The sequence below is a fragment of the Narcine bancroftii genome, chromosome 14, assembly GCF_036971445.1.
Source record: "Narcine bancroftii isolate sNarBan1 chromosome 14, sNarBan1.hap1, whole genome shotgun sequence".
In the NCBI taxonomy this organism is placed as follows: Eukaryota; Metazoa; Chordata; class Chondrichthyes; order Torpediniformes; family Narcinidae; genus Narcine; species Narcine bancroftii.
In genome coordinates, this window is record NC_091482.1 from 1,922,892 (window position 1) to 1,946,621 (window position 23,730).

Genomic DNA, 23,730 nt, shown 5'->3' on the forward strand with positions numbered 1-23,730 from the left:
TGACAAGTCATGAAATTCATTGTTTCGTGGTAGCATCATGGTGCAAATGTTTTTATTACCCACCTTACAAAAATAAAAAGAGTGCATGAAGAGTCAAAGTGGTTCATTGATCATTCGGGAATCTAATGGCAGTGGGAAAGAAGCTGTCCTAGTGTCGAGTTCTCATGTTTAGGCTCCTGGACCTTTTCCCCAATGGCAGCAGAGTGTAAATGGGCTTGTGGCCAAAAGGACCAGTTAACGTGCTGTATGTCTATATTCCTAAGGATTTTAAATTTTAAATGGAAATGGAGTATAAAGCACCATCAGGAGAATCAGCGACGACCACCCTCCACTATACATCAACAACCCCTGTAGTGGAGAGAGTGGAGACACCAAGTTCCTTGGAGTTCTCTTAACTAGTGACCTATTGTGGACACACATCTTCTCACTTGTCAAGAAGGCGCAACAGTGTCTGCACTTCCTGAGAAAACTGAAGTGGGCAAGGCTACCGGCCACCATCATGTCAACCTTCTACAGGAGCTCTATCCAGAGCATCCTGGCCGGCTGCATCACAGTATGGGACAGTTGCTGCAGAGAAATAGATCGGAAGTCAATCTACAGGACCATAAGAGTGGCAGAGAGGATCACTGGAGTCTCCCTTCCCCTTTCCCTCCACCCCCCCCCCCCATCGATGGGATCTACCGGGATCATTCTCGGAAGAATCAGTGAGGACCCTTCCACCCTGTACACAGCTGCTCCTGTTGGGGAAGAGATACAGGAGGATCAGAGCTGAGGAACAGTTTCTTCCCACCAGTAAGCTGAACAACCAAAGGAACTGCTTACACTCACCATCTGACACACTCATATTCATGAAACAATATTGATCTATTTGTGTAGATGAAGATTTGTCCTGCATACGTATTGTCTGTTTGGACACAGGAACAGTAGGATCTTTAAAGAGACAATTAGATACGTACATGGAACTGAGAAAAATGGAGGGATATGCAGTGGGGAAATTCTTGGCAATTGTCCAAGTTGGTTATTAGGGCTGAACTGAACAAGCGTGGGTTCACTTTCCATTAATGTCTGCAAGATCTGATCAGGAAAGGAGAGAGGGAGCTCCAGAGAGTTAGAGGCTGTCAGTGGCCCTGTCCTTGTAAGTGTGTGTGAGAGAGGGACTGTGTGTGAGCCTGTGCATGTTGGTGTATGTGTGTGTGTGTGTGAGAGAGAGAGAGAGAGAGACTGTGTGTGTGAAAGAAGCTGTGTGTGTGAGAGACTGTGTGTGTGTGGGACAGTGTGTGGGTGTGTGAGAGGGAGACTGTGTGAGAAAAGAGACTGTGTGTGAGAGAGGAGACTGTGTGTGTGTGTGAAAGAAGCTGTGCGTGTGAGAGGGAGACTGTGTGTGTGTGTGTCTGTGGGAGACTGTGTGTGTGAGGGAGACTGTGTGTGAGAGGGAGACTATGTGTATGTGTGTGTGTGAGAGAGAGAGAGGGAGACTGTGTGTGTCTGAGTGGGAGACTTTGTGTGTGTGTGTGTGTGTGTGTGTGTGTGTGAGAGAGAGAGAAAAGAGACTGTGTGTGTGAGAGAGAGAGTGAGTGTGTATCCCTGTCCCTCTCTCTCCTTCCCAGCTCCACCGCCTGTCTCCACACTACTGATAAGCATTGCTTGAATTGGCTGTGAGTGCAGTGACCGTGTCTGGTTACAAGGAGACACTCCCCACCTCCTCCTCCTCCTCCTCTATCACAGTCACCCCTCCCCCCGGACCAGCTGCTCTGGGCACCCACCCCCCTCACCTAAAGCACCTCATCCCAATCAGCCCTGCCACAGCTTGGCTCCTTCTCCCTTGGCGCCTGTGATTCCAACACACTCCAGCTGAGATGAGACAGAAGATGTGGATAGAGTAGGAGGGAGGGAGAGGGAAAGAGAAAGGAGAGGCACAGAAAGTCTGTGTGAGAGAGGGAGATAAAAAGAGAACAGAGGGGGAGGGGGTGGGAGGGAGACAGAGAGGAACAGGCGGCCCGTCATCGACACCGTGAAGGGTCGAGGGGCAGATAAGGATCGGGGAAGAGAGCGCAGCGGGGAGCGAGTGGAAAGATCTGACGGAGAGTTGAATACGGGAAGGAGGGAGGGGTCGGAACACGGTGGGGTCCGAGGGCCAAGGAAGCAGCCGCATGGAGCCGGGGGCATCGGCAGACACGCAGTGGCTGGAGCGGGCCGTGGGGCATCTGGAGGGCACCTTGCGGGACGCGGTGAGGGGGGTGCACCGGGACATCGGGGCGCTGAGGAGCGACGTGGAGCAGAGACTGGAGGAGCTGCTCCACTTGCTGAAGCCCCTGGGCCAGAGCGTGGCCAGGCTGCAACAGGAGAACAGCGAGCTCCGGGGACAGATGCAGCGCCTGGCCGGCCGGCTGGACCCTCTGACCGCGGCCGCAGGCACCCAGCCCGGGGCAGCCGGCAGCGCAGCGGCGCTGGAGAGCAGAGTGAGTACCTCTCAGTGGGGGCGGGGGGGGGGGGGGGGAACGGGACAGGGACAGGGACATGCCCCTCACGGGTCCCACACACACTGACCCTCACTGGGGGGACAGGTCCCTCACACTGACCCCTCACTGGGGGGACAGGTCCCACACACTGACCCTCCCTGGGGACGGCTCCCACACACACTGTTCCTCACTGAGGGATGGGTCCCTCATACTGACCCTCACTGGGGGGATGGGTCCCACACACTCTGACCCTCACTGGGGGACGGGTCCCTCATACTGACCCTCACTGGGGGGATGGGTCCCACACACTCTGACCCTCACTGGGGGATGGATCCCACACACACTGACCCTCACTGGGGGGGGGAACGGGTCCCATACACACTGATCCTCACTGGGGGAAGGGTCCCTCATACTGACCCTCACTTGTGGGATGGGTCCCACATACACTGACCCTCATAGGGTCCCCCCTCACAGGGGGACAGTCCCACACACACTGACCCTCACAGGGGAATGGGTCCCACACACATTGACCCTCACTGGGGGACAGGTCCCACACACTGACCCTCACTGGGGGACTGGTCCCACATACACACTGACCCTCACTGGGGGACAGGTCCCACATACACACTGACCCTCACTGGGGGACAGGTCTCACACACACACTGACCCTCACTGGGGGATGATTCCCATACACACTGACCCTCACTGTACCCTGGTGTTACACAGTTATAGTCCCGTCCCCACCAGTACTGTACCCCGGAGTTACACAGTTACAGTCCTGTCCCCACCAGTATTGTACCCTGGTGTTACACAGTTACAGTCCTGACCCCACCAGTACTGTACCCTGGAATGACACAGTGACAGACCCATCCCCACCAGTTCTGTACTCCAGTGTTACACTGGGACAGACCCATCCCCACCAGTACTATACCCCAGTGATACACAGTTACAGTCCTTCCCCACTGTCCACATCAGCTGAACATCTCCAACCTTCCCAGCTCTTCTCACTCTGTTACTCAGTACCAACCCTTCCACAGCGTGCAAATCTCCCTGACTGGCTCTCCCACAGTATGGAACCCCTTCACTGCTCCTTCTATAGCCAGGACTTCCCTCACTGTCCCTCCCACAGAACAGAGCTCCCTCACCACCCCCTCCCAATGCATGGAGCTCCTTCAATGCCCCTCCCACAGAGTGGGGCTCCCTCACCACCCGTCTTACAGTATTCCCTCACCATCCGTCCCATAGTGCAGAGCTTCCCCACAGCCCCTCCCACAGAGCGGAGCTCCCTCATTGTCCCTCCCACAGAGCGGAGCTCCCTCAGCCCTGGTGATCTTTCGTCTCACCTGAGATGGTGGCTCTGATCTGATTGGTTGGTTGAACAGATTCATGGATGCTTGCACAGTCGCCATTCCTGGTCTCGCCTCTTCCCTCTGAAGCGATTCCAAAGGATTAACAGATTCGTTCTGTGAAGGGGAAATTCAGAGACTAGCCTTGTTCTCGAGGGAAGGCACAAAATTTTTAAATGTGGGGGCAGCAGCTTGCTGCATGTGTTCACAGGATCAGCTCTGGAGAGGGTTAGAATGTCAACAATTCAGCTGGATGTCCATGGAGAGAGAGAGTGTGAGGTCAGGCAGGGAGGGGGGACAGAGTGAGTGAGTGAGTGAGAGAGGGAGAGAGAAAGAGGGAGAGGGGGCGAGAAAGAGGATGAGAAATGGGGAAGTCAGAGTGCGAGAGAAAGGAGAGATAGGGCAAAGAGGGGTATAAAGTAGAGAGGGAAGAGAGAGGAGGGAGAGAGAGAGAGAGAAAGAGATTGGAGAGAGGGGCACAGTGGAAAGGGGGAGAGATAGGTAGTAGGGGAGAATGACAGATGGGGGTTTGAGAAAGGGCAGAGAGGAGGACAGTGGGAGAGAGTGAAAGGAGATAGATTGGGACGCGAGGCAGAAGAGATGAAGAGGATGAGAGAGTGGGGTAGTGGGAGAGAGAGATGAGGAGAGAGTGGAGAAAGGGGGAAGAGAGAGAGAGTGAAAAGAGGGTCAGAGAATCGGATTGGAGAGAGAGTGTGAGAGGTGGCCCAGGAAGTGTCTCAGAAGATGATCACGAGAAACAGCCTGGAGGGGTGGTGGAGAAAGGGAGAGATGAGGAGAAGGAAATGAGGGAGAGAGGGGCTGTGTTGATGGAGGTGATGGGCTGGCTGTGTTGGACGCCAAGCTGTTTGACTTCCAGCTGCCACTAATCTGCCTCTCAGCCAGTGCAGTCTGTCTGTGCTCCTCCCCCGCAGGCCACCAGAACATTCTGAGGAGCTGATGTCATCTGTTCCTCAACCTGACCGTGGCCCTTGGCCAACACACCATCCCTGTCCATCTCCTCTCCCCTCCTATCCCTCCTTTCCTCTACCCTCCCCCATATCCCGCTTCCAGCATTACAAACAGCCCTGCACCCAAAGTCTCGTTGGCCGACTGACATCCTTTATCCCAGGAGTACATTGGGAGGACAGAGGCTTTGCTGCTCCACATTCAGACAGTGAAGGGGGCCACTTTCTTTGGGGAATGGGAGTCTGCTCTAAGATTCCATACTGACCGTTGCACCCATGGTGACTCTGGGAAATCAGTCGTACTCCCTGCAGCCCTGCGTGCTTGGGTTTATCTTGCCCTCTTCCGAAGCTCCTATTGGATCTGCTCCTGTAATACACTCCCAGTCCAGTGCTTCACCGGGGAACACGTGCTCCGGACTCTCCCTCGTGTTTCTTTACCTCCCTTCCCTCACCACGGCCTCTCGTCAGTGGGAGTAAGCAACTCTTCTTCACACACGACTCAGAACATTAAGTCCTTGTGTCTCAATTAAGGGTGCCAGTCTGAAACACAAATTCCACAGATTCACAGCCACCTAAGGTTAAAGAAATTCCTCCTCGACTCTGTTCCAAAGGGACGTGTTTGTTCTCTGGGGCTGTGGCCTCTGGCCCTAGACTCCCCCACCTCAGAAACATCCTCTCCTCGTCCACTCTATCCACACCTTTCCATGTAGAATCCCAGAGCCTTCAAACACTCCTCATATGCAAACCCTTTCCCACTGGGGATCCTCTTTGTCAACCTCCTCTGGACCATCTCTAATGCCAACACATCCTTGTCTTTGGAGTGCAGAAGTGCTCACAATATTCCGAGTGTGGTGACCAGTGCCTTGTAAAGCTTCAATGTCAACATCCTGCTTTTATATTCTATCCCTCTTGAAATGAATGCCAGCATTACATTTGCCTTCCTTATCACTGACTCTGCCTGCAAGGTAACCTACAGGGAGTCTTGCATGAGGACTCCCAAGTCCCTCTGCCCCTCTGATTTCTCAACTCATTGTCTCTTTAGATAATAGTCTGCCTGACACAGTATTCCATCCGCCATTTCCTTGCCCCATCTCCTAACCTGTCTAAGACCCTCTGCAGACCCAATGCTTCGCTTCCTCAACAACATCTGTTCCTCCTCTGAACTTTGTATCACCTGCAAACTTGGCCACAAAGCCATCTGATCCATCGCCCAGATCACTGACGTTCAACGAGAAGAAGGATGTGGAAGTTTTAGAGAGGGTGCAGAGGAAATTTACCAGGATGATGCCTGGATTGGAGAATGTGAAACATGGTTGACAGAGCTGGGGCTTTTCTCTTTGAAGCAATGAAGGACGAGAAGTGACTTTATAGAAGATTATAAGGGACTTAGATAGGGTGGACAGCGTGGGGTGGCAATGGCCAATAACAGAGGACATCTTTTTAAAGTGAAGGGAGGAAAGTTTAGGGGAGTCGTCAGGGGTACATTTTGTTCACTCACAGAGTGGCAGGTGCCTGTAAAGCATTGCCAGGGATGTTGGTGGAGCTGGTGCAGTTGGAACATTCAAATCCATGCTGTCTGTAAGGAGTTTGCACGTTCTCCCTGTGTCTGCGTGTTTCCTCCCACCCTTCAAAACGTACAGGGTTGTCGGTCAATTGGGTGGTATGAGCCTGCGGGCAAGAAAGGCCTGTTATCATACTGTATGCTGACCAAATGGAGATGACAGATTGATTATCTGCCACGTTTCTTCAATTGCTGTTCTATGGTATTTGTAACAGAGACATTCGATTCCAAGGAGGGGAAGGATTCTGTACAAACACAAGTGGACCCTACATCAGAGCGGGACAGGACAAGGTGCAGGTGTGACAAAGGATGTTAGGGGAGCTTGTGGAAGACAACACTTGTTGGGGACGTGCTCAACACCAGTCAGGGGGAAGATTCTGGGACTGCTTTGGGATGTGGAATAGCGAGAGGTGGGTAGCAGCTAGGGGTGCTCAGAGAAGATGTGCCTCCGCTAGGGACATGGAAACACGCGCTATGACAGCACTGGGTTGGATGAGAATGTGGAGGGGGACAGATTTTGTGAGCCAGTCCCTGGCACGGTGGTCCTGAGTGAATAGAAAAAGAGTCACAGTGACTAGTCAACTGTAATGGAAGAAGGGCAATGTGTGAGGAAATGTGATAGGTTGGCTGGAGCCACAGTGACAGTACTCCTTGACAGCTTGACCCCATACTGGGTTCACTTGCTACTGATCTGGGCCTTGTTTCATTAGATGACAGCTGAGAGAAGGTCCGAGGCAGGAGAACTCGGTGGGGATTAGGTTACCGTGGATCTGGCTGTGTTCAGGGGCTCGCGCATTAGCCTCACTGGGGAAAAACAATGTCTTTTGCTCGTGTGGCACCAGCACGTGGTCAGGCAGGAGCTGATATTACGCTGTATGACCAGGGACTGACTGGTGACCCCATACCCAGACATGGGGGGGAAGGTTTGAAAGGCATCGTGGAAGTGGAGAGAGGTAGAGGGGCCGCTGCAGGCAGAGTTGAGGGATGAAGGAGATGGTGGAGCCAGAGATCTCATGGAATGCAGGCTGGAGGAGGGTGAGATGATGGAGGTGATGGGTACCTGAGAACATTGTGTTGCACTGGAAGGTGGTGGTGAAGGAGGTGGACCTCACCATGTCACACACCCCTTGCAGGTCCTCTTGGTCTGAACAAGAAGCGCTCCCAACAAGACAACCCAAATCAGAATATAAAACCCTCCCGACCAGTAGCCCACTGCTCACTCCATACATTGTCTAAGAGCAAGAGTTTGCAAGAAGAGCCTTTGATTCTACAATATAATCATGGCTGACCTGACCTTGACCTGAGTCTCACCTTCCTGGGTCTCTCCGTATAGATGATCTTCAGTGCCCCAGACTCCATGGTTCCCGCACACACTCATTTGGTCATTACATCCCCAGGCCGGAGATTCCATGATGATAGGTTAGGCATGCCCAGATTGTTCAGTCAGGTCACCTCTCGTCCTTCTAAACTCTCTGAGCACATCACCCCAGAGTTGGCCTCATGACCCTTCTGTGCACTGCCTTCCTTACCTCAAGGAGCAAGGCAGGAGCATGATGCAAAGACACAGCCATTACAGAAGAGTGAGCTCCACACTTGGGTAGGAAGAAGATGAGAACTGTGTTTAAGCAGTGAGTTTTCAGACTCCTGCACGGAGGGGCAGGAGACCCTTGTTCCTCAAAATGAGGAGTTTCCATTCAGATAGAAGTAAGCAGGTTGGTCTCTATTGCAGAGGAATGGTAGGGAGCGCCCCTGCTCTGTCTTCTGCCATCCAATAATCCTGCCTGATCCCACGCCTCCATTCCCGTTCCACTTATTCCCTGTGCCAAATGTTGCTGACTTCAGTTTCATGCCAATTTTGGCTGCTCCATTACCTGACAAGACGACAGAACCACAGAACATTACAGCACCGAAACAGGTCCCTTTGGCCCTTCCAGTCTGCCAAACTATTTTTCTCCCATCCCACTGACCTGTGCCCAGTCCCTAACTCTCTCATCCACGTATCTGTCCAAATTCTTCTTCAATGTTAAAATTGAGCCCACATTCACCACTTCAGCTGGCAGCTCGTTCCACGCTCCCACCACTCTCTGTGTGAAGAAGTTTCCCCTAAATCTTTCCCCTTTCACTCTTAACCCATGTCCTCTGGTTTGTATCTTACCTACCCTTGTGGAAAAAGCCGACCTACATTTACTCTGTCTAACCCCCTCATAATTTTAAATACCTTGATCAAATCTCCCCTCATTCTTCTATGCTCCCGGGAATAAAGTCCGAACCTGTTTAACTTGTCCCTGGAACTGGAAGTCTGGGTCATTTTTAGGTCTTCAAGGAGACAAAGAGAATGAGTGCAGGAAGTAGTGCTGAAGAAAAAGACAAGTTGGATAGATCTTCACATAGTAGGGGATTAAGGGATCTGGGGAAAAGCCAGATCAGGGGAGATGAGCCCATCATCAGATCAGCCATGATCACATTGAATGGGGCAGCAGGCTCGATGGGCCGAATGGCCACCTCCTGCTCATTTCCAATAACACCTGTTGGCTCTTGTTTGGCTCAGTACCTCTCCCAGTGACGGGGTTACTCAACAACCTTGAAAAGTCAAGGGGGAGATTTTTGTCGCCCTCCCCCTTGCTGGCCTGTCTTCCAGAAACCACCACTTACAGGGAAGGATTATACTAACATTTTCCTCCCATTCATCTTCAGAGCTGGTAATCAGTCAGATTGGGTGAGGGGTGATGTTGCTGTGTTCCCAGCCCCTGTCACTCCTTCTCTGATGGCGATGAAGATGGGTCCTCGATATCTTGGGGAGAGAGGGTGTCTCAACTCTCACCCTCTTGAAGCAGCCTCTCACCCCCGCCTCCTGGGCCTCTGGCTTCTGTTCTATTTAAAGATCATTGTTTATGCTCCATCTGTCCTACATCAACAATGAACGAGCTCATCCCCCCCCCTCCTCACCCCACACCAGACACTCAATCTTCAGAACTGTCTGAATCCAAGCCAGGGCTACAAGAACTGTGTAGAAAGTGTCGGAAAGTTGACTCAGCCAGGGAGAGGCTCCACACTCCGATCCTCGTCACTATCCTAACGACAGCGGGTCAATGGAATCAAAGGTGAGCTGCTCAGATCGGAACTTCGGAGTTGATTCCTGTCCCTCCTCAATGTGGGGAAGGTCCTGGGGAGCCTACCCTTCCCTCTCTGCCAACAGTGTCACTTCTGACTGGGTTGTGATGTCTAACCTACAAAGCCAGGGGTTGCATTTGTACAGGACTTTTCACAACCTCTGGAGTTTTTGCAGGATTGTAATGAAAAAAACACATCAGTTGTGCATGAAACTGTGTTGAAGTCATGTTATTTGGAGAATGACGACTTGTCCATGGACACTGGTGAATGCCCCCACCCTCCTTTGAAGTTGGTGTGATCTCTCGCCTTCACTTTGGAGTGCAGACAGAGCTGTGGATAAGCCCTGACAAGTGGGAGGTGATGTACCTTGGGAAGTCACGCACATAAGCACACACGCACTCACATGTCGGGCGCTGAGGAACATTGGTGAACGGATGGACTTGGGGATCAGGTCTACAATTCTTTGAAAGAGGCATCGCAGGCAGAGTGGCCTGTTTCAGGGAAAGCAGCCCAACTGATCCATGCAGGCAAAATGGGATTAGCATGGAAAAGCTCCTTGGTCAGCAGGGAGCAGTTGGGCTGAAGGGCCTGTTTCTATGCTGTAGAACTCAAGGACTCTGACCATTGTAGAACTGCTCCTTGATGAAGGGCCCAGGCTCAAAATGCTGGTTTCCTTGAGGATACTGCATGACCTGCTGCATTTCTCTAGCTCTGCTGGATTTTGCACTGGACTCAAGCATCTTTCCTGTTTAATATCATAGACCTGGGACCATTTGTTGGCAGAAAGGACTTCCAGACCCCCTCCCCATCAGCCTCCGCAGGTCGATCCCTGACTCCAGAACCGGACACTCAGCTCAGATATCTTCCTGAAATGTAACACTTTTCCTTTCTCTTTCTTGTCTCTCTAGCCTGGAGGAGAGCTGGCAGAGCAGAATGGGATGGAAGGAGGCAGACAGATGGCACAAGTGATTTCCCTCCACTCTGAAAGAGGCAAGGCTGGAGACGATCATTCCCCTTGACACCTTCTCCACCTCTGTATGTTTTCATCCAGTCCACTCTTCTTTATCCTACAGCACCTGAGTGATGCGCTCTGCCCCACGTTCCACCAGACCTTGTCCTTCTTGAAGGGATTGTCTGCCTGGGGTCAGCAGGTGGTGGGTTCAAGTTCCCGCTGGAGAAACCAGGATGTTACGGCACTGATAGATGCGGCAGTGCCAGGGATGACCTGTTACCTCTGCTGCCAGGAGGAGACGGTGTACCGCGTGTGCGTGAAGTGCGAGAAGCTGCAGCCCCTCTTTGGCCACCTGAAGGGGCTGCTCCTCGAGTTCTGGCTGCACTTCAGCCCTGTGCTCCTGATCTACGGCCGCCCAGTGTGGACAGGGGCTGTGGCATTCAGTCGATCTTGTGGGATGGTTGCTGGGCCTGTCCAAAGTGGGCATTCACAGGTCAAGGGGGCAGGCATTGAGGGTCTGGGGCGGGCTGACTTCCTGCTCCTCTTTCGGGGCTACATCCAGGCCCAAGCATGGTGTCCGAGGGGATGGTGGCCGAGTTCCAGGAACGGTGGGTCCCCCAGGAGACCGCGTACATTGTAGAGTGTAACAACAGGATTTTAATTTGAAATGTAAATTGTATGTATTGGGGGCAATATTGATTTCCTGCCTGTTGCTGTGTTTTCTCTCTCTGAATGTGAGTGATTTATTAGCTGTAGTTGTGTGTACAGTTTGTGTTTTGTCATGTTGTTTGTTGAAATAAATGTTATGTTATAAAAAAGTGTCAGGGGTGATACTCTTCACATCAGTCTATGCCATCAGGCCCATGGAAACCATCCCACTGCATTGTTTGAACCAGAGAAGGGGAGATCCACTTCAGATTCAGATTCATTGTCACTTGTACCAAGGTGAAGTGAGAAAGTTTGTTTTGCGATCAGTCCTGCTAGTTATCCCAGACGGTAAAAATCACAGTACGGAGTGCAGTTATTGCAAGAACATAGTCAGAGCAAAGCAGACTCAACTGGTTGGAGAATCTTCCAGGGGTCCCCCTGGTGAACTGAGGGTCAAGGTTTATTTCATTATTAGGAATAGGAGGCCATTCAGTCTCTCGTGCTAGCTCAATCCTTCAATCAGATCGTGTCTGTTCTTTTACTTCAGCACCATCCTGAGATCCATCTGTCGATCTCGGAATTGGACACATTTGTGACAGCCACAGCCTCCTCTGGCAGAGAATTCCAAAGATTCATCCTCCCCTCTCATTTCTGGCCACTTCTTTTGGGAAGGGGGCAGTTTGAAGGAGATGTGCGTGGCAAGTTTTTTTTAAACACAGAGGGTGGTTTGTGCCTGGAATGGGCAGCCAGGGGTAGTGGTGAAAGTGGATACAATGGTAGTATTCTAGAAGAATCGTGTGCAGGCAGAAGAGATGTAGTTTAAATGGGACATCATATTCAGAGTGGTCATTGTGGGCTGAATGGCCTGTTCCTGTGCTGTACCATTCTATGTTCTTAAGGCTGGAGAACCTAGCACAGCTGATCGGACCTTGCCCTTAGCTCCACCTTCCTCCCCTCCAAAACTCCTGACTTTCCCGCTGACCCAAGGGCTGTGCAGGGGTGAATATATTTAGCCTCCACAGCTGCAGGATTCCATCATCCATCATCCTCACCCACTCTGCCAGGGACAAGACCTAACGGCTATTTATCAGGTCCTTCCTAGAGAAGAACTCCCTCTACCTCTCTCTCTTGTAAACGTGACCACTTCTTCCAAAACTGTGCTTCGAGATATCCCCACAAGTGAAATGTCCTCTCAGCATCCACCATGTCAATCCCTTCAGTACCTTTGGAGTTTCAATAAGGTCACTCCTAACTCTTCTACCTTCAGTGAACCATTGCCTCATGCACCAACCACTCCTCAGAACTGCCCAGGTGCTAACATGGAGCTCCAGTCCTTGTCGACACTCATTACACAAGGAAGCTGTCCCACGAGTGAGGAACACAGGCCAAATCTCTCCCTTCTGCCCCTCAGCTCAAACGTATCCCTCTTTCCACAGGGAAGGAAGTGCCTGCCCCCATCCCAGCTCTACAGGAGCATCAGCCTGCAGCGGTGGGCCTGGCTCACTTGCCCATCTCCGCAGTAACCAAGTCCGGGGAGAAGTTTTCTGCAGAAGTCTCGAGTGGTGGAGTATCCCGGCCAGAATCTCTCAGCCATCTGACTTTGAGTAAAGGCCAGACTGCAGAGCAGGCAGGTGAGTGGATCCAAGGCACAGGTCCTGAGATGCCCTTGGTGTGGCTGGGTCCTTCCTCCCACTAATCTGGCTCACAACACCACAGTCCTCACGATAGGGCGGTCTAAAATCAGAGGGCAAAGATTTACCGTGAGAGGGGAAAGATTTCAATGGGACCTGAGGGGCACCACAGATCCGGCCTCAATCTATTCCGTAGGGTGGGCCAGTCTAGAACTGACTCATGGGAACCAGGGATCGGACGGGATTCAAGAGGATGCTGAGGGCAAGAAGGGCCTCGGGTGCTGATGAAGGCTTCCTGATCAGTTGGAGGTTTAGATCTGGAGCCCGAGTTGCCGAGGGATCGAACGGGAGTGTGTGTGGCTGCAGGGGCTGTGGGAGGGCTGGGAGCAAATCCACGGACACTCAGTGACCGTGAAGGGACTCTCTTTTGCTTATCTTTCCCTTATTGATAGGGGCGCTGGGCAATGCTCACGGAGACTCTGCTTGCCTTACGGCGGACAGGTTTATCATATACGTTACATTTTTAATGTATTATTACGTGAAAATTAAAAGAACTTTTGAACTAGAGGGCATAGAGTAACGGTGAGAGGGGAAAGATTTAAAGGGGACTTCAGGGGCACCTTCTGTACACAGAGGGCAGTGGGTGTGTGGACGAGCTGCCTGAGGAAGTGAGAGCCGGCGACAACTGCAATGTTCAAAAGACATTTCGACAGGTCCTCAGATTGGGAAGGTTGGGACGGATAGGATCCAAATGCAGGCAAATGAGACCAGTTTAGACAAAGTTGTCATGGACTGGCTGTGCTGAACAATCTGTTTCTGTGCTCATTGTTAGAGGGATGGAATTCAGGAGCAGGGAGGTTCTGCTGTTACTGTACCAGGTCCTAGTGAGGCCAGTTGATTCCAGGGATGCAGGGGTTGGCCTATGAGGAGAGATTGAGTCGTTTGGGACTGTACTCCCTGCAATTAGAAGAATGAGAGGAATAGATAAGATAGAGTTCGATAAGTTGTTTCCATTGGTGGGGGAGACGAGAACGAGGGGACATGGCCTCAAGCTCCAGGGGAGTAGATTTAGGATGGAGATGAAGAGGAATGGCTTTTCCCAGAGGGTGGGGAATCTGTAGGATTTGCTGCCTGATGAAGCAGTGGAGGCGACCTCAGTAAATATATTTAAGATCAGGTTGGATAGAATTTTCACATAGTTGGGGAATTAAGGGATATGGGGAAAAGGCAGGTCGGTGGAGATGAGCCCATCATCGGATCAGCCACGATCTTATTGAATGGGGGGGGGAGGGCCGGCTTGATGGGCCGGATGGCCGACTCCTGCTCATGTTTTTGATGTCAGTATGTACGACTATGACGAACTCTGACCTTGGGTGCCGTCTGTGTGGGAATGAATGGGTTCTCCCTCACTTCCCTGACTGCTTGGAGATCTGACATGATGCTTCTTGACAGGTCCATCAGTACAATGTACAGAGGTACTGAAATTCTTCCCTGCTGCAGCCTCACAGGTCAGCAAGCTGTACCAACTGCCACAGTATGAACAATATTCATGAACGGAGAGATAGATAAATATTCCAAGTTACAGCAAGTTAAAAATAAAAGTGGTGCCTCGATAGAGCAGATGAACCTTTTGGTGGAGAACAGAAAGAATGCAGATGCTCAACCTTGAGCACACAGAGAGCTGCAGCGGTACTGGGCCCAGCGGGACGGGCAGCATCCATGGGGACAGATGGTCAGACAACGCTACAGGTTGAGATTCTTTATCGAGACAAGTGAAAAGGGAGTGAAGCAACAATACGAAAGGGGCAAGGACCTGGGGGAGGGCCAAGAGGTGATGGGGTATTGGACAGGTGTGAGAGGTGATCCTGAAACATTCCAAAGTTCCTTTTATTGCCACAAAATAATACATTAAAAATGGAACATTCATTCAATATTTAAACCTGCCAGCCGTCAGGCAAAGAGTTGCCATTAGTGTTGCCCGGCGCCCCTTACAATACAAGAAAAGCAAAAGAGAGTCCCTGCAGAGACGCTGAGTGTCCGTGGATTCGCTTCCAGCCTGCCCTTCCCCACCCGCAGCCACACTGACCTCTGTTTAATCCATCAACAACCCAAGCTCCAGATCCAAACCTCCGACATGATCAGGGAATCTTCAGTTGAGGTTCAGGGTGCGGTTCGAGGGTCTGGTGGCTCTAGTGCATGTCCAGGCAAGTCATCACCCACTTTATACCTTTGCGGTCCATCCAGTTTTAGGGCCAGGCTCTCGTCACTCCTTGCTGAAAACATCAACGTCACCCAGCATGTTGGAAGATTCTGCCCCTAGAACGTGCCATCTGCCTGATCTACAGCAACGTCTCTGTGACAGCACTGCACGGTCCCACACGCTGACTGGGTCCACAATGCAGGGCAGTGAGGGAGGAGAGTCAATGCCAGCATTGCCAGTGACGTCACCATCCCCTGAACACAGGGGCCAACAGTGAGTGGGTTAAGGACTTCAAATTCCTGAGTGTCAACATCTCTGAAGATCTACCAATCACGAAGAAGGCTTGCCAGCGGCTATACCGTGAGGAGTCGGAGGAGATTCGGTACGTCACCACAGAATCTTGTAAACTTCTCCAGGTGTACAGAGGAGAGCTTTCTGTCCAGTTACATCACTGATACGGAGGCGCCAATGCTCAGGACAGGAAAAGGCTACAGAGAGTTGTGAACTCAGCCCGCGACATCACAGGCACCAGACTTCACTCCATCAAGGACGTCGACAAGAGACAGTGTTTCAAGAAAGCAGCTTCTATCCTCAAGGATTCCCACCATCCAGGCCATGTCTGCTACTCTGCTACCATTGGGAATGGGATGCAGGAGCCTGAAGATGAGCACTCAGCGGCATAAGGACAGATTCTTCCCCTCCACAGATTCCTGAATGAACCACAGACATGACTTCACCTTCTCTTCTTTTGCACTAATTTAATTATTTGTAAAATGTTATTTGTATCAATATTTACACTGTAATCTTGCCACAAAACAACATTTTTCGTGACATGTTCAAGGCAATAAATTCTGATTCTGACCAGCATCTCATGAAACGGTCAGAGCAGATCTGAGTGTGTGCAGAGAGCTGGGTGGTCTGCATTACAACATCAAACAGATTCTGGGATAATGTGGTGCATGTGGACAAATGGGATCTGGGTTGGGGTGGACATTTCTATACTGTGATCCTATCTTTGTTCTTCTTGCAGACAAGAACACCAACGTTAGTAAGACAGTCTCTTCAGTCAGTCACTCGATGTCTAGTGACGTCCATTCTCCCTCCAGGTGAAGACCCTCTGAAGCTTTGCATCAGCTCCGTAACTAATACATCCTTATTAATTATGAAGCTGCGGTCTATTTGGCCCATTGGGTCTGTGCTAGCTCCAACAAGAGCAATGCCATTGGTCTCATCACCCTGTCCTAACCCAGCAGCCAGTTAGAACCATAGAATGTTACAGCACAGAAACAGGCCCCTTCGGCCCTTCTAGTCTGTGCCTAGTCCCACTGACCTGAACCCAGTCCTTACAGCTCCATAGCCCTCTCATCCATGGATCTGTCCAAATTCTTCTTAAATGTTAAAATTGAGCCCGCATTCACCACTTCAGCTGGCAGCTCGTCCACACTCCCACCACTCTCTGTGTGAAGAAGTTCCCCCTCATGTTTCCCCTTAAACTTTTCCCCTTTTATCCTTAACCCATGTCTTCTGGTTTGTATCTCATCCACCCACAGTGGGAAAAGCTGACCTACATTTACTATGTTTGTCCCCCTCATAAATTTAAATACCTTGATCAAATCTCCCCTCATTCTTCTACACTCCAGGGAATAAAGTCCTAACCTGTTTAACCTTTCCCTGTAACTCAGTTCACGCTGCCTTGTTGATATCTTTCCTGTAGTTCAGTGACCAAAACTGCACATAATACTCCAATGTCTTATACAACTTTACCACAACATCCCAACTCCTGTACTTGATACTTTGATTTAAGAAGGTCAATGTGGCAAAAGCTCTCTTTACAACCCTCTCATTACCTTCATCAATTAATCTTTCGGCTACCAAACACCCCCTGAGGTTCCCTCAGCCAGTGGTTAGCTGGCCCTCACATTTTTGGGATGTGAAAGGAAACCGGACCCCCTTCACCCCCACCTCCATGTGGTGAAATGCACGCCATCTCGGGCAGAAGTGGCAACCCCACAGACGGGAATGGAGGTCAGAGTCACTCCCAGGTACCAGGAGCCGTGAGGGAACAGCATTACCCGCTGTGCCACTACACGCTCCTGTTGGCATCAAGGCGATGGGGTTGCCCAAGCTGGTTTACGGCCAGGAAGCTGCCAACTGCTATGAGACCATAGATCAGAGCAGAGTCCACCTTGTCTGGTAGCACTCAGGAGTTAGTTTTGAAGCAATCCTCAGTCCCTCATTTCCAATCTCAGTAACACTTTAACCTCATATATCCCTGACTCCCCGAATAACCTCCACCATCACTATCATTCAGGGCCCCAAACAGTCCTTCCAGGTGAAGCAACACTTCACTTGTGAAGCTGTGGGACTGATCTACTGCATCTGGCTCCTGTTGTGGCCATCTCTACATTGGAGAGTCTGGACACAGACTGGGAGATCACTTCACTGACCACCTTCACTGTCCGCATCAGTGACAGGGATCTCCTAGTGTCCGACCACTTCAATTCCACGCCCCACTCCCACACTCACATGTCCGTCCACGGACTCGTGTACTGTCACACCAAAACCACCCTTAAAATGAAGGAACAACATCTAATTTTCCATCTGGGCTCTGTCCAACCGAACCGACTTCTCCAGTACCTGCTGGCCCACTCCCCGTTCTCCCTCCCTTCCCTGTCCCTCTGTCCCCTTCCCTCCAGCTCTCCACCCCCCTCTCCATTCACAGAGCCATTCCCCCCACCCCATTTGCTGCTGTGCCCTCCCTCCCTTAGCCACCTATGACCTCCTGCCTGTTGGGCCGTCTCCTCCCCCTCCCCCTAACCCCCTATGATTTTGTTTGGGCACCTTATTTCCATCATTGGGTTATGCCTCGCTATCTTTATTCTCTAAAGTTCCCTGTGTGACCAGCTTGGTGTTTGAACTCTGTTCTCCAGAGTCAGCATTGGTTTTCTAACATCTTTACCTCAATGGTTTCTTTCTACAGTGTCCTTGACCTTTACTCGGGTGTGACTTCCAAATCCCGGTCACCGCCCCCAACCCTGCCGCGACAGGGGGGGAAAAGACCCCTGCTGATGCGGTCACAGACTCTGCCCCGGATATCGGGACCCCAATCCAGGAAGGCGCTCTTTGAGAAGTTCGAACAGGAAAGCAGCAGGTTAGAACCCAGCCTGAAAAACAGTATGGGGGAGGGTAGGAGGGGCGGCGAAGGAGCTCTGTACTATGGGAGGGGCAGTGAGGGAGCTCTGCCCTGTGGGAGGGGGGGGTGATGAGGCAACTTTGCACCACGAGAGGGGTGGTGAGGGACCTCTGCATCATGGGAAGGATAGTTAAGGAAACCTTTCACTGTGTAAAGCTGTCTTTGAGAACCCCACATGCATGAAGGGGACGTTATTTGGACAAAATCACTCTCTGGTTCATGTCGATGGAGGTGTTCCTACCAACCTCATTTTGAATAAGGGCAAAATATCCCTGACATTAACACAAAAAAATACACCTGGTCCCTGTCATCTGTGGGATCATGCTGTGCTAAGCTGCCATCTGGGCAACAGTATGGCACAACGGTTATTGCTGTTGCTTCACTGCTCCCCTGACCCAGGTTGGTTGCCATGTGAGAACAGGAGCCAACACCATTATGAAGTGGCAGGTGGGCTGAATTCCAGTATAAAGATATACAGCATGGTAACAGACCCTTCCGGCCAATGACCCTGTGTCCAATTAACCTACAAACCCTGTACGTCTTGGAATGTGGCGTGAACCCAGAGGAAACACACAGACACAGAGAGAACGCACAAACTCCGCAGATTGGAACCTGGGTCACTGGACCTGTAGAAGTATTGTGCTAATGTCCACGCTAACAGTCTGTAAACTGACTCCTGGCAGTGGGTACCGTGAGATGGATCATTCAGCCAGAGACCCACAAGCCCCCAGCCTGTGGATGCTACCTGTCACTGTGTCCCGGCTTTTCCCAGGGGTAAAGACCGAGAGACAAAGGGAAAGCTGCAGAGGTCGCAGAGTTTTGCAAGTGCGAGCAGTATCAAGCAGATCCTCCTGGAATGGTGCCGTTCCAAAACCATCGGATACAAGGTGAGCAGGAAGGGTAACATCCCCAGGCTGTGGGAGGGGGGTCGGGTATCGTCCCCAGGCCGTGGGAGGGGGGGTCGGGTAACACCCCCAGGCCATGGGACGGGGGGTCCTGTAACGCCCCCAAGCTGTTGGGGGAGGTCAGGTAACGTCCCCAGGCTTTGGGAGGGGGGGGTCTGCAGACACCGAGACTGTAGTGAACACAGAAATGCTGGAGGAACTCAGCAGGTCTCGCAGCATTCACCTTGAAGAAGGGCTCAGTCCTGAAACGTTGGTTATACATCTGTACCTCCGATGGACACAAGATCCTCCAGCGTTTGTGTTTCATAACGTGTGGGAAGAGACAGGCTACAAGATATCTCCAGCCAGGGGCTACCTCCGCTCAATGCGCTGGTCTGTGGCCTGCACCAATGGTCAGAGCCCATCATCAACCCCGAGGTTCACCGCCCAGAAATGGGCGGACCAGCCGACAGCAGTCATCAGAAACTGGGTAATTTCTGGCCAACGTTTCCCCTCCTGATGCCCTGAACTTTTACCAGCCTAAATACACAGGTATTTCACTCTCCTGCATCTTGAAGTCTATCTGGATGCCACAGGGTCCTACCTTTCTATTTGGATGTCCCAGGGTCAGACATTGAGTGAAGCTCCCTCCACACCGTCCCAGCACACACTCCTGGGGTCAGACACAGAGTGAAGATCCCTCTGCATTATCCTATCACACACTCCTGGGGTCAGACCCAGAGTGAAGCTCCCTCCACACTGTCCTATCACACACTCCAGGGGTCAGACACAGAGTGAAGATCCCTCTGCATTATCCCATCACACACTCCTGGGGTCAGACCCAGAGTGAAGCTCCCTCCACACTGTCCCATCACACACTCCTAGGTTCAGACACTGAGCGAAGACCCTTTGCACTGAGCCATCACACACTCAACAGTAGAGACAGCATAGATTACAAATGTATCTTTAAATGTTAATGTTGGATACAGAGCAGACAGAACTTTGCCTGTCCAGCCCACGCTGTCCCTGACTTTGCAGCATTTGATGAGTGCATCTAACCCTTGCCTGCAGAGCCTCTGTAATCAGAGAGGGATTGTAAACATCTGACATTTCCTTCCAGTTGATTGATATCCAGAATTTTTCCTCGAGCTGGAGTAATGGGATGGCATTCTGCGCTCTCATCCATTCCTTCTTCCCAGAATCGTTCGACTACAATGAGCTGAACCCAAGTAACCGCAAGCAGAACTTTGAGCTGGCGTTCGGCTTGGCTGAGTGAGTACACCCCCCCACCACCCAGGTCAGACATGGCCCACATGCCTAGGTTCACAGCAGAGATCCAGGGGAGGGTATCAGACCCATTGGATGGATCAGGGACCAGAACTAGTGTGTGTTGGGGTGAGAGCATACAGCGTTATGGAACAATCTGGTTAAATATCCCTCCAACCGTTGTCTGGGGAGAAAGCCCCAGAGGATTTTAGATTCATTTAAAGGTACCCTACTTTAAAATGAGCAGTCTAATCACTGGCTGTGTGAATGTTATAACCATAGAATGTTACAGCATAGAAACAGGCCCCTTCAGCCCTTCCAGTCTTTGCCAAACCATTATTTTGCCTAGTCCCACTGACCTGCACCCAGTCCATAGTCCTCCATACCCCTCCCATCCATGGACCTGTCCAAATTCTTCTTAAATGTTAAAATTGAGCCCACATTCACCTCGTAAGCTGGCAGCTCATTCCACATCCCCACCACTCTCTGTATGAAAAAGTTCCCCCTCATGTTCCCCTAAACTTTTCCCCTTTCACTCTTAACCCATGTCCTCTGGTTTGTATCTCACCCACCCTCAGTGGAAAAAGCCAACCTACATTAACTCTATCTATCCCCCTCATAATTTTAAATTCCGCTATCAAATCTCCCCTCATTCTTCTATGCTTCAGGGAATAAAATCCTAACCTGTTTAACCTTTCCCTGTAACTCAGTTCCTGAAGTCTGGGCAACATCCTAGTAAATCTTCTCTGCCCTCTTTCTATCTTATTGATATCTTTCCTGTCGTTAGTTGACCAAAACTGCACACAATTCTCCAAATTTGGCCTCACCAATGTCTTATACAACTTTACCATAACATCCCAACTCCTGTACTCAATACTTTGATTTATGAAGGCCAATATGCCAAAAGCTCTCTTTACAACCCTGTCCACCTGTGATGCCACTTTCAGGGAATTATGTATCTATATTCCCAGGTCCTTCTGTTCTTCCGCACTCCTCAGTGCCCGACCATTCACCATGTACGTCCTTTCTTGGTTTGTTCTTCCAGAATGCAACACCTCACACTTGTCTGCATTAAATTCCATCTGCCATTTTTCAGCTGGTCCGGATCCCTCTGCAAGCTTTGAAAACTTTCCTCACTGACAATGCCTCCAATCTTAGAGTCAACTGCAAACTTGCTGATCCAATTTCCCACATTATCATCCAGATCACTGATGTAAGTGACTGACAAACAACAATGGCCTCAGCACCGATCCCTGAGGGACATCATGGGTCACAGGCCTCCAGTCTGAGAAGTATCATCCACCACTACTCTTGTTGTTGGGCTACAATGTGATTAACATCAAATCCAAACCATCAGAGAGCCAGATAAAAGCTTCATCCCACCCTGGCCAAACTCCCTTCACCCACCCCCCCCCCCACCCCCACCCCTAGGGAAGAAGGTTCATGAGTGTGCGATCACACACCACCAGATTCAAGGAGAGTTAGCAGACTCCTGTATTAACCTGGAGAGCCCTGACAGATCTCTCTCTGAAACTCTGCATTCTGTGGCTTAATATGTACAGGTTAACTAGCTGCAAAATGGACTTTCTCACTACCTTGGAACATGTGACACTGAACTTGACTCAGGGGGATCATGGACCTGTCTAAAACCCCCAGTGCCAGTAACCACAGTCTGGATGATGTCCATGCATCCCCTCTCCTCTCCCCAGAAGAAATAACCACTGTAATTACAGGTGAACCTGCTGCAAATACCCTTCATTGAACAGAGGGGCCTTGGGTCCCAAATCCATGCATGTCTCAAGGTCACCACGCAGGTTGAGAGGATAGTTAAGAAGGCCTATGGGATGCTGGGCTTCACCAGTTGGGGGGATTGAGTTCAGGAGTTGAGAGGTCATGTTGCACCTCTACAAATCTCTAATGAGTCCACACTTAGAGCATTGTGTTCAGTTCTGGTCACCTCATTACAGGAAGGATGTGGAAGCTGTGGAGGGGGCAGAGGAGATTTACCAGGATGTTGCCTGGATTGGGAAACATCTTATGAAGCAAGGTTACCAGAGCTGGGACTTTTCTCTTTGGAGTGTAGAAGGATGAGAGGAGACAATAGAGGTTTACAAGATTCTGAGAGGCATAGATAGGGTGGGCAGCCAGCTCCTGTGTCCCCAGGGCAGGATCAGCAAACACCAGAGGACGTGTGTACAAAGTTAAGGGAGGGAAGTTTAGGGGAGACGTCAGGGGTAAGTTTTTTTTACACAGAGAGTTTGAGTGCCTGGAATGCCTTACAGGGGATGGTGGTGGAGGCTGGAACATTAGGGGCATTTAAGAGACTCTTAGACTGGCCCATGGATGGATGGGAAATAGAGGTTTACTGGGTAGGGAGGGGTTAGTACTTTTTATTAGGAAGGAATATATGGGTCGGCACAACATCGAGGGTCGAAGGGCCTGTACTGTGCTGTAGTGTTCTATGAAAGGAGGGCAGGGAGAGGTGCTGAGCAAGTGAGAACCTTGTGATATTTCTGCAGGAAACTGGCCCACTGCGACAGGCTCATCGAAGTGGAGGACATGATGGTGATGGGGAATAAACCTGACCCCATGTGCATCTTCACCTACGTCCAATCGCTCTACAACCACCTGCGGCGCTTTGAGTGAACCCACATGGCTTCCGGACATGATGGGGTGGGCGCAGAGCCCAGGGGATCCCTGACGTGGTGCAGACAAACCTCAGCGGTGTGCCAGGGGACAAACAATTCCAACCAGCAACTCCCGTTAATGCAACAGCAGAACCAATTGCAAGGCATATCACGGTTGGCAGACAGGAGACATTCGCACGTACCGTCTCACTGAAAGATTACAATAAAGAAAAGATTCACTTGTATTGTCAGGATGGCTTCCTACAAACCCTGCACTAAACCAAAGTTTAGAAGATTGTTCATGAGAATTGGTCTCACCCCAGAGATCATGGGTGGCTCTCTCCTTCTCAGCCCTCAGCTCATGACTCTGTTACCCCCAAGTCCCATAATGGAGTAAAACAAGAAATTTTCCGTCTATGCTCTTTCCATCTGGGTGGCATCAACATCGACTTCTCCGGTTCCTGCTGGCCCATTCCCCATTCTCCCTTTCTTCCCCGTCCCTCTGTCTGCTTCCCTGCAGCTCTCCACTCCCCTTCCCTCTCCATTCACAGAGCCACATTGGTTCTGTGTCTTTATCTTGACTCTATAAAGGACACTGTCTGACCTGCTGACAGGAGCACTGTGTTATAACAGAGGAGGCGTAACACTAAGACCCACCTGATCTCGATGGTAATGTAAAGGATCCTTAGAACATTCCAGCACAGTACAGGCTCTTCAGCCCATAATGATATGCTGAGCTATGTAAACCTGCTCCACAACAATGTAACCCTACCTCCCCCACACCCATAACCCTCTCACATCCATGTGTCTGTCTAAGAGTCTCTTAAATGCCCCTATTCTTCCAGCCTCCACCACCACCTCGGCAAGGCATTTCAGTCCCCCACTTA

At 51.0% G+C, this 23,730-nt stretch overlaps 2 protein-coding genes across 4 annotated transcripts in view; one reads left to right on the forward strand and one right to left on the reverse strand.

Annotated features, from left to right (window-relative positions):
- ncbp3 (nuclear cap binding subunit 3) overlaps positions 1–23,730 on the reverse strand; it is an 84,689-nt gene that overhangs the window by 54,296 nt on the left and 6,663 nt on the right. The window contains exons 2-3 of one of the 2 annotated variants that reach the window (XM_069910375.1): positions 6,269–6,438; positions 3,803–3,922 (exon numbers count right to left, since the gene is read on the reverse strand). In XM_069910375.1, the coding sequence (XP_069766476.1) occupies positions 3,803–3,922; positions 6,269–6,331 (183 nt within the window). In that variant the 5' untranslated portion in view covers positions 6,332–6,438. The remainder of the gene's footprint in view (positions 1–3,802; positions 3,923–6,268; positions 6,439–23,730) is intronic. The other variant, XM_069910376.1, reaches the window with a different exon arrangement.
- smtnl (smoothelin, like) lies at positions 1,783–23,088 on the forward strand. Of its 2 annotated transcripts, XM_069910390.1 has the most exons (8): positions 1,784–2,459; positions 10,351–10,432; positions 12,479–12,673; positions 15,904–15,979; positions 17,854–18,024; positions 18,839–18,953; positions 20,071–20,222; positions 22,736–23,088. In XM_069910390.1, the coding sequence occupies exons 1-8, from the start codon at positions 2,151–2,153 to the stop codon at positions 22,860–22,862; spliced, it is 1,227 nt and encodes a 408-aa protein (XP_069766491.1). In that variant the 5' UTR covers positions 1,784–2,150; the 3' UTR covers positions 22,863–23,088. The 2 variants fall into 2 exon arrangements, with proteins under 2 accessions (XP_069766492.1, XP_069766491.1); XM_069910391.1 differs by lacking the exon at positions 12,479–12,673 and having other exon boundaries at positions 1,783–2,459.

Coding starts and splice junctions, on each gene's coding strand:
- smtnl (XM_069910390.1), top strand. CDS start 2,151: ATGGAGCCGGGGGCATCGGCAGACACGCAGTGGCTGGAGCGGGCCGTG. Junction 2,460..10,350: donor CAGCGGCGCTGGAGAGCAGA/GTGAGTACCTCT, acceptor TTGTCTCTCTAG/CCTGGAGGAGAGCTGGCAGA. Junction 12,674..15,903: donor CCAGACTGCAGAGCAGGCAG/GTGAGTGGATCC, acceptor TTCTTCTTGCAG/ACAAGAACACCAACGTTAGT.